This window comes from Corvus brachyrhynchos, unplaced genomic scaffold (genome assembly GCF_000691975.1).
Source record: "Corvus brachyrhynchos isolate BGI_N302 unplaced genomic scaffold, ASM69197v1 scaffold69, whole genome shotgun sequence".
NCBI classification, from domain to species: domain Eukaryota; kingdom Metazoa; phylum Chordata; class Aves; order Passeriformes; family Corvidae; genus Corvus; species Corvus brachyrhynchos.
Window position 1 is genome coordinate 4,405,290 of NW_008240228.1, and position 11,072 is coordinate 4,416,361.

The following is an 11,072-nucleotide window of genomic DNA, read 5'->3' on the forward strand; positions in this document are numbered from 1 at the left end:
AGGGGAGGTAAAGAAGGAAGTTAAAAAAAAAAAAAAAAAAAAAAGAAAGAAAGAAATAATCTGTGTTTCATGATGTTACAATAAGCTCCTGAAGATGGGTTGTGCCAGCAGGCATCTTTCTCCAGAAGTACCAGTCATTTCCCTTCCTTTGAAACTCCACAAACCTTCTTTGCTTTACCAAAAGAGCATCTTATTGCACCTAAAGATACTCCTTGTTCCTGCCAAGAGTGGTTCTACACTTCTGAACGAGACTATCCTAGCATGATGTTGAGCTTAATTTTTCTAAACTCCCTTGTCTGCGCCCCACATGCTGTGTTCAGAGGTTCCCAAACCCTCCACCATCAGGTTCCACTTCCAGAACCTCTGTTCACTAGAGGAAGGCACAGGCTTCCTTTGCAAACTGAACATGACATGACTGAGGGAAAATAAAACACAGCAGCATCTCATTCACTAAAGCATTTTGCCCTCATATCGTGGCTATTGATATTCAGACTGGGACTGTACCTTGATGAGCAATCCTACTTCCACCTGCTCCTGGAGGAAGTACTTTCTTTAGGGCTTGATCACAGCACACAGTACTTCCCCCCTCACCCCCCCCCAGAATACCCACTGTATTCCACAGGTTGTGTGAAACACACTTCAAAGTCCACAAACAGGCCTGATTCCATATGATAGCCCCAAACAAAGCCTCTCGTGGACAGGAGGCTTTTCAGCACCCCAAAATTGTCAGTTTATCAGTGTTTTCTGAGGCTGGGCTGTCACAGTGAAAGTGTGTGTTTAACCATGGCTAGGCAGAGGCTGGGTCAGAGGAGGAACTGCCGAGAGCCCCAGCAGGGCTGTGGGGTTTCACATCGATGCGCGCTGACAGGAAGCAAGTGAGGTAACGAGAAGAGAGAGGGAGAAGTAGGAAGAGAGAGAAAAAAAATGAAAAACATCTAAAAAACTATGATGATATCCTCACAGAGAGAGGAAACTAGGAAGTAAAAATCTGAGTACACAGGCAGCCCCACAAGCTCTGACTTTCATACTCTTGCCTTGATGTCTCGGCCAGGGAGGGCTCTGATCAAGTTTGGGCAGCAGTACAAAGATCATTATACCACAGGCAGAACAAAACACTTGGGAACTTTAGAACATGGGGAACTTTGAACAGCAGAAAGCAGAGTAATTACTCAGAGCAGCCCAAAATCTGTGATTAATAATTCCACTTCTACTGCGAAAAAAAATGGATTTTTGCTCAATTTGGGATGCTCAGCAAGAGCAAAGAGCCAGAAACACTATTGACAGAGGACATCTCCTGTTCACTAGTACTGGATGAGGCTTTTCTCCAACACAGACTCGAAGAGAAGAATGTGAAGATTGAGTCACCAGCCACAAAAAGGAAAATGACTTTAAACATCCAGATCCAATTATGGATCACACTGTTCTTTCATCTTAAAGCAACCAATGATTTGTTAAAAAAAATGAGTGTACCAATGCTGGAAACATTTCAAAGGGAACGTATCGAGCCTCCTCCCATCAGGATCTCCAATGTCAAACACAAAGCTCACAGTTTCACATTATCAATAAAATGAAAGCAGCCCACTTACTATTCTGTAAGAAACCGAGAGGCTCAATTCCTAAAAATATTGAGAAGAATTCCTGGATGGAGCAAACAAGCACCAGTGCCTGAAGTGAAACAGAGGCATGGCATTATGCCAAAGGACAGGACTTGATGCAAACATATAAAGGAGATGAAATCACAATCCGCAAATAAATATTTGCAGAGCATCCCAGTGTTTCTTGGCATGACATCCTGTAATGGCTTCTCTAACAGCCTCACCTCGTGCCTACACACTGAACCTTGTGCAACAAAATGCCAAGAGGAGAAACAATTATCAGTGTCTTCCCGCACTCAGTGATGGGAACACAGGGCCAGAAAAGGTGTTAAGCAATCGGGCTTTTCTGCTTCGGATCAGCAAGCACAGAGCTGAAGGGAGGAAGTGGGATGGGCCAGAACAGCAGACTTCCTTTGACCTTGGCTGAGGAAGCTTGATTTGAGAAGACAAAGGGGAAGCTGGTCATGGATGGTCAGAGGAAGGTGCAAGGTCCTGTAACAGTTCAGGATGTTTGCAGGTCAGCGTGCCTCGTGCCACCAGAACACACTGCAGCACATTCATGATCCCTTGAGCCTGGGCTGGATGCTGAAGAAGCATCTCCACTGTTTATTTCACCATCAGGCAATCACCACCTTCAGAACAGATGTGTCTTCAGCTCTCTCCTTTAATAGTGTCCTACTGACTAAACCCACGTAAACATGGAGTAATTTCACTAACACAACAGAATCCCATTGGCCTGAGAGCTATGTGTAAGAGCTACTTATACACTGAAATATTTACCTGATTTTCTTCCCAGCTCAGTTATGCTTACCCCAGAGCAACAGCCTACTTCCATATTCCCTACATTGCAAACTGTGAACCACAAACAGCTTGCTGGTTCTAAATTCCTCTCTCCAGCAATAATCACTCCATGTTTGCTGCAGCTTATTCTGCTTCCATTTTATTATACAAGACTTGGTAAACTTAGAGGAAATGCCATCAAATACAACTGTATTTGAGATACTCTTAATAGCACTGAGAAATGTCTTGTACATATCCCTGAGTTTTCCTCACTGCATCCACAAGCAGATCCTTCCCTGGCACACTTACTCTTCAGAGCTGGGCCTGAGCAGAATCTGTATTTTCACTCAAAAAACCCCAACCCAAACAACAAGCAACAACAGTGACAGCTACTAACACATTTCTAGATGTGCCACAACCACTGTCTTCTAGATTACATGATACTCAGCCACTACAAACCTTCTCCAGAAAGTCCAAATATAATTTCCATGGAAGATATGGACTTCCCTCATCACCACGAAGTAGCTGTTACCCATTCTATTACTCACCATTTTCACATGTACCAAAGAATCATGGTCAAGAGTAAGATGTATTAATGAGCAAGACTAAAAAAAGTAAGTGTGAGAAAGGAAAAGAAGACAGACATTGGGAGAATGGATAAAGGAAAGAAAAGGGTGAAAGGAAAGAAAAAGCGCAAGTGTAGTATTGAAAAAAGAAGGAAATACTCCAAAGGGAAGTTCCCCGAGATGCATTAGTAAGCTACAGCAAAGACAGCATTCTAATTGCTCTTTTAATCATTAGTGTGAGTTTTAAAACACAAGATTAGCAAATCACTTGAATAATTAATCAAACTCCCAAGGAACACCATTACTCACGAGAGGACTCGCCGTTCTGGCCCAAACTCAGCTTCGTAGTAGCCATCTCTGCAGTCTTTTCCAACCAGATCATGAGGGTGTGGCTTGTAGGGTTCATTTTTCGTTACCAACGTAGTTCTTATTTTGACTTTTCCAAAATAGTTCAGAATCTACAAAAAAATGCGAGATATTTTAGGTAACAGTCCCAACCTGTTACAGAAAATAAATTTTATCCTGAAATACTCTATGGAAGAAACAGCAGAGCTACGTAGGTGAACATACAGAAATGTTGCTTGAAGAACAAGTCTCCCTCCAAAGATTTTAGGAAAAAACTCATAAAGCCTCAGGGATGAGGATATTACCTGTGCATGGAACACTAAGTAGTGAAAGAGGATCTTAACAGATACAGCATGACACAATCCCCTCTGAAGTTGTTGGGTTTTTTCCCAACTAATTCTCAGATGAGTATTCAATCTTACATTCAAGCTGGGGAGTACCAAATTCTCAAGCTCCCCTACCAGAGCTTTCACAGCAGTCATCAGCCTAATTCAGTGTCCTTTCTCAGGTGCATAAAAGCAACCTCGAGCTGACGGCTACCAGTGAAGTCACCGAGTGTGGGGGAGTGTAAAAGGAAAAAGAAAAGAGGAAAAACTGTTTGGCCTAAAGTGTTTGACGCATAAAAACTTGAAAGCAAATACAAGACTTGCCCAGGCACACGTTTGCGCAGAGGTGAGCTCGCCTCCTCCACTTCCCCTGCCCTATAACTAACAGTTCCTCTCCTTCCCTTCCTTTCATTCTCCTGAGACTCCAAGGATCCATCATGTATCCCTTTTAGTCAACACCTCAAACCTTTGACTTGACCTGTGCTCTTCTACCTGTCATCATGTGTTCGCTTCTTCAGTCTTCAATTCCGCTCCATTCAGTCTTCATACAAGTCACTGGTATTTTTTACCCTTAAAATGATACTTCACTACTCCTTCACTTTGTTCAACCATTACATTATTTCTCCCTCATTTCACACCCAGCCCCATGAACTTGAAGCTGACCTAGCTGCTTTTGGTTCTCTAGTTCCTCCTTGATGTTCATCTTCATAACCACACCAAGAAATTTAATCTCTTCCTGGCCCCTCTCTTCTCATCCTCATTCACGTTTCCATCTGTAGAGGGGACTCCCCTGGCACCTAATCAGCACTAAAGCCTCCTACGGGCTTCAGGGAGGCAGGAATTCACCTAGAAATCACCTGCTATCAGTACAATCAGCGCTGTCATCAACAGTCACCTTTCAAAAGAACAAACTTGGCCAGCCTTGCATGGTCACCTACTCATGTCCCATCTCCCCTCTGGGTTCTGCCTGGCCTTCATGTCCAGCACAGTCCAAGAAAAGAGGAATCAAGGCTTGATTCAGCCCATTCAGCTTGTGCCCTGACACAGACTTAGGCTGAGAGTCCGTGCAAGCCTCTGCTCTTGCCAACAGCCTACACAGTTCCTTGTTCAGTTGGCAGAGAACTGAAAAAATGAGTCTGGCACCATCTCCATTTCCTGCATTCCCTAACCAAATCTGGCACTGTGATAGTCAAAGGGAAACCTTCTCTGCTTCTTCGCTTAGTAATTCTGGCTCCAGGGCTGGACCAGCTTCCACAGTTGCTTTATGCAATAGAGACTCACTCTGCCGCTCAACACATGACTGCCAACACTCTCTTTCTCAAATCCTCCTTCTTAAAGAGCTTTTATGTCTCAGCATAAAACATCTCATATTTTTCCCATTTCACCACCTCCCTATCAGTTGCTTTTCTGCTGTGATTCCAGAGACTCCATTTTTGGCTCCACATTGGCTTTTTTGTACTTGCACACACTGCAAACACAGATACACAGCCTCTGTTCCAGGGCACTGCAATGGACTGCAAGATGGCAAGTGCTCTTAACTTCCCATTTAAATTTGAGGTTTCTCCTCTAATCTCAGCTCTGACAGACTTTCTCCAAACTGAAATAGATCAAGGAAACAAAAGCAACTTAAATATCAGATAGGGGACCAGAAATTCTTTTCTCCTACCCTATGTGTCTGAGGTCTCCTTTGTCCAACCTATGAAAGCTATTGCCCAAGTGGTTCCATTCCAGCTCTACTGTGTATCTTTGTCCCTGCTTTGATCACAGCTGCCAGGGCTCCTCTGAATCCCTTCATTCTGAATTTCCCAACCCATCCATGGTGCAACCATCCAACTCATCATCATTGCAGATGCTCTGAGGACACAATTCCCTTTTCTCAGCTCATTTTTAAGTTCTGTATCCCCTTTCTGACTTCACACACCTCACACTGGTGTCTTTTGCAGAGCCCATTCACTGCATCACGGGCGATTGTTCGCTTGTACAAAGCACCTTCTTTCATGTTGTGCCCAGCAATGTTTCAAAGCCTTTCCACATTTTGTAGGCAAATTCCTTCAACGCTCTCCCAAAATTCATGCTGTAGTCCAAACCGTAAAACCAAACCTACGTCACCAAACTAAGAAAGCAGAGCAAACATGCATACAGAGAAAGCTACTAACAAATGGCTCCCAGAGCTTGAGTCTTCACTGAGTCCCCTCTAGCAGCACTTTGTAAACCACCTCTGCACCTTCTCCTCTTTTTGTAAACCCAATCTTTTCGTGACCAGGAGCAAGTAACTCTTTTCCCACTCAGCTGCAACTCCATTTGCATGCCAAGGAAAGAATCAGAGAACATGAGATGAAAAGCATTGTATTTACTGTGCAGAGCCCAACGCATAGCTACGAGCATCACGGTAACGTGGGCAATGGTAATTCCCGGATAAAAGCGGTATTTACCTGGATGGAAGGGAAGGTCTTATTGTTTTCAGTACTGTGTTCTCCTGGAATGCTGCCTGCTGATCTTCCCTCACATTTGTATCTGAAACGCATGCCCCTTTGCCTGGGTTGCTCAAATATTTCAATGTAGGGCTCAAGGCCACCTTAAAAATAAAATATTTTCAACGTTAGGACACAGTAGAGCTTAAAAAGCAGCAGAAGATGCAAGAATTAGAATTTCTAGACTTTTGATTTACATTACCATCTTTCCACTTGGTCTACCTTATCAGAAAAATCTACTCTTTATGTACATGCACATGTTGAAGGTGGGGTACAAGGGAAGAGGACAGATTTGGATGAAACATCCATGGTATCAGTGCCATGGAAGTAACTAGCAAAAAAGACACCCTTCCTTCCATCTGATCTAGAACTTAGCTTCTTTCAACCATCATAGAAGACATGTCTGATGAAAGAAGATTTTATACAACAAAACCCATATCATTATTTTGAGGGAATGGTTGACATTTTTAGGAATAATACAGTTTTAAGAATGGCTGTCCTCTCCAAGCACTGGTACGGTCAGCTGCTATGATCTCTTAAGCGTCCTCCGAAAGTGAAGATGTTTGCTCAGAATTGATTGATTTAGTTCCTATCACCGTGTAGCAGAAACTATTCAAATTCTGCAAAAACCCCCACCCTTCTGGGTTGAATACTGTCACTGTGAGCTCAAAAAATACCTGATTGCTCGTATTGAATTCTACATTTTGAGCTGCCTATCTCCCACGGGGCTCGTTTCTAGTTGCAGTATCTCCCCAGACAATGAAACCTCAAAAAAGCTATTGGGCAGCTGTCAGAAGAGAGGTGTTCAGGAAACACAGAGTGATAGACGAGAATAAGAGACAGCAGAACTCTTAAATGGGGGGGTTAGAAAGACATTAACTTAGCAAGAGCCTAAGTACTTTTCAAGTGATGTTTTATTGCCAGACAGTAACAAGCTATTTAATATATCTCACTGAGAACATCAAACAGGACAGTCAATCAAACAGTGACAACAGTGGGATGGCATGTGAAAAACAAACAACAGAGGCTAAGTAAATATTGTTGAAGTTGAATCATCACAGTGCTACACGATCAGAAGAACGTAGCTTATGGAAATGTCTACTGAGCTCTCTGTCATCTTCATATAATAGCATCCTCCTCAAGTAAGGCTGAGCATCACAAACAAACAGGACAGACAATATCCTGTGGCACAGCACTGAAAAAAAAGTGCTTGGACTTCAACATAATAAGCAAAACAGTTATTAAATATATTGAAAGTGCTGAAAGGGTAAAAGAACCCCTACTTCCTTTTGCCCAAGGTCTATGCTGCCTGAGAGTCCACAGCACATGAGTTTTGGCCAAGAGGTGGATTCCAATCCTAACTCCATATAAAGGCTTCTCTTTTGCTGCACCTACAATGGTTTAGGTACCCCTGCCAACACAAAACTTGAGCTTTATGCCTGGGATTTGTTGACCGCAAAACATTTCCAGTGCTGCAGCAGTTCATACCCAAAGTAGGAAAATATTATAACCTATGAGATAAAGTAATCAAGAGCAGCAGAGAAGGGATGGATGGAAAGAACGACATCTGAGACGTCACCTTGGTCTGACCTGAAAGCACATTGATCGGTCACACACCTACAGCCAGTGGTGGAACTGCATCTGCCACCGTGTGAGAGCAGCTCCTGTGCTGGGATTATCTTCAACAACGAGAGCCTCTGCAAAACCTGAATGCCTCTTCAAAAGCACAATGCACTTCTACTCCAGGCTGTGTTTGGGGTCAAAACCTTTGGGAACTGTGGTTCAGGACTCTTTATAGACCTTTCTAACAATCAATCAAAGTGCAGTTTCCAAACCGACCACCTCCCATAAGGCAGATTTTAAATAACTTTCTGATCACCAGCCATGAGCTGTCACACTAAGTACACATTAGCCACTAGTCTAGGTCCAGCCACTTAGAAGTCCCCTTTCTAGATACTTCCCAGCTCTTTACCTAACTGTCCTTTAGATGAGCTTTGCGTATTTTCTCTTTCTGGAAAACAAGCAAGTCCAGCAAAAGGGAAGGGGAAGACAGGCACTGAAACAAAAAAGCCTAAAAATGACGTAAAGCTAGTTTCAAGGAGAGCAGAAGTCTGAGTTTCTCACAAAAATACGCTCACACATCTGTGTATGGCTATTTTAACTTTAACACTTCAATTTACTTATGCTATTGCATTGATCAGCACAAATACAGACACACATCCACATATGAAATTAAAAATCTGTTTTACAAGTTTAAATGACAAAATTGCAGCAAAGTACCTACTAATCATTACACTTGGAGATTCTCATGCTTACATAGCTGCTAACCAGACGTGCAGGACACCCACAGACATTACGTATTTGTCAAAACTAGCCAAAGCCTCACCGCTTGAAACTACAAGAGCGCAATCACTTGAGGTCTTTAACTCTTGCTGCTTTAACCAACAATTTCCCTTCACATTCTATTAATACTCACTTGAGAGGGCTATTTTCTCACCTATTAAGAGCTCTTTATTTTAAAACTCTGGGCTCAGTGATCTTTACAGGGCTGTGGTCGAAACAAATGTCATTGAAGGTAAACCCACTGCTCAGCAGCAGGTGTGTTTGTGGGAAAGTAAAGCTCAGTGACACAGCAGCCTCCAGAGATTAAACATTAAACTTCATTTTGTCTTGGCTGCCTCTCTCTCTATTTAAGAATCACGTTATCATCACTGCTGTGCTTATCAGTGTCATCATGTTTTGCGTAGAGAGGAAACACACAGAAGTGTTTGTGCAAACGAGAGGTATTACCAGCACTCTGCAGCCAAGTGTCCAGTGTTCCCCATTTCTGTAAATCAGCAATGTGCTTGGAAAGTGGCACAGCGTAACTATTTCACAATCTGCTCACACACACACACACACACATACATACAGAGGTCTGTTAGTTCCCACACAGTCACTACAGACCTGTCCTCCTCAGGTCTCGCTTTGTTTGTCAAACAAATGTGAGATACGCCAAAACCCAAACTCTCACTAATTCTGGAAGAGAAATGCACAGCTACTTGTATTACCTGCCTGCCCACAACTACTCCATAAAGCATTTGAAATGGAAGAAAAGAAAAAAATCTAGCTAATCCTTCATCTAAGTTCTTAAGAGTTTAATTTGTCTTTGTAATTAATTCTAATTGCCTATACACATGCTAGTAATAGAAACATTGTGCTACATATTATAACCTGCCTGTCATTCTTTTTGTTATTAAATTGCTTTTCCCCCCTCTTGCCCCGAATACAACACTGAATAATTTTAAAGAGAATATAGGAGACCAAGTGTCCCAATTATATACTCAAGGAAAACAGGTAAAAGCAGTGACAGCTCTGAGAGTTCAGAAAGGAAAAGAGGTAAAAGCAGTGACAGCTCCAAGAGTTCAGCCAGTTTATGCTCATTCAAGAACAGAAGGGTGTTTTATTCTCACATTTTGAGCAATACAAAGAAGAACAAAAGGACAATATCTAAAACTCAGAACAAAATTCCTCAGACCTCTCCATGACAAGAAACGCGGGACGGCTTAAAGTTTAACATAGTCTGTGCCATGAGGGAGGAAGTGTGACATGCTGCCACCAAGCAAAGTGACAGGCGATCAAGGGTTCTGTCTCATTCCTTTCCTCCAGGAAAGCAGGCTCTGGAGGAACTGCCCAATTTGGCATTTGTGCCCAATTTTCTTGCACAGCCAGGAGTGCCCGGTGAACAGACTCTCCATCAACATCTGCATGTGAAAGCAGAGCAGCTGCGGGTCGTTGTAGAAGATGTGAAAGTATCACCCGAAACCCTCCCTCCCGAGGTGACTGCAGTGAGACACAGATGGGAGAAGCTTCGCCCTTTAACTCCAATGTCACTGCTCTGTACAAATCCCTGGTGGCCCTAAGTCTGTCATTTCTAAAAAGCAAGAATCTATCCACTTATAACCTTCTGCAACACCTCAGGCATAGGGGGAGGATGGTGAAAGCTTTGTTGCAGCACACCCCAGTTTAAGCCAAAGCTACTGGAAACATATACATGACTTAATTTGAAAAAGCAGTAGTCTACCTACGGCTCCATGAACTGCACAAATTCTAACAGACCGAGAAACGCTCATGAACTTCCTCTTTACTATCGTGTTACATTATAAAACGGCAACTAGAAAAAAAAAACAACGACAAAAGCTAGCTAGTACCAGGAAGTTATAAACTTCCCCCGCTGAAAAATTCCTTATCTGGTCCCTAATTACACTGAAAATACATAAAGACATGAAGAAAAAAAACCCCGAAACTGCTCTCTCCTGCTTCAGTGTTGCCACTCTAAAATACATCATAACATTTAAAGGACAAGCCTAGCTGTTTTCTCTCTATGTTGATAGTTAAGCACACCTATATATTTATCAGGAGTGAAAGTTTATACCTTGCTAACTAGAACAAGAACAGAACGTACAGCTTTTGAAAAGCAGCTTTCCCTAGAAATACTATTCTAATTAGTATAGCCAAGTTTTAAATTTAGGGACTTTTTTTTAACCCTAAGACAGATACCAGAGAGACTCCTCCCGACAAACTCGGTTTCATTTAGCCTGAAGAAACTTAATTGTGCTTTTTGTTGTAATTACTCAAAGCACGATCCCTTATCTGCGTTACTTTCATTTGTGCCATCACTATTTCTCATTCATTTGCATTCTCACAGCCGAGTTCCGATGTGAACAGGGTCCTTATGAGCATCACCCAACCTTCAGCCTGTTGTCTCCAGCCCAGATACGGGACCCGCGTGCGTATTTAACACCTAAAGGCTTTAACGTCGCAATTTTAAGGCTTAAGAGATCCATTTGAAATGGAACAGCCTCGTAAGATCTCATCGCGACTCAGCCGAACAACCCATCCCTGCTTCGGCCTCGCAGTGTGAACACCCAACGCGACCAGCGAGGGAGGGCGGAGAGTGCTCGGAGCCCCCCGGGGCCGCTCCCCGCGCCCCCCGCCCAGCCCCGCTGC

At 43.0% G+C, this 11,072-nt stretch overlaps 1 protein-coding gene across 1 annotated transcript in view; it reads right to left on the reverse strand.

The window, feature by feature from the left end:
• REL (REL proto-oncogene, NF-kB subunit) overlaps nucleotides 1–11,072 on the reverse strand; it is a 44,461-nt gene that overhangs the window by 18,757 nt on the left and 14,632 nt on the right. Inside the window, exons 4-5 of the mRNA XM_017745226.1 lie at nucleotides 6,045–6,187; nucleotides 3,251–3,399 (exon numbers count right to left, since the gene is read on the reverse strand). Coding sequence (XP_017600715.1) covers nucleotides 3,251–3,399; nucleotides 6,045–6,187 — 292 coding nt within the window. The remainder of the gene's footprint in view (nucleotides 1–3,250; nucleotides 3,400–6,044; nucleotides 6,188–11,072) is intronic.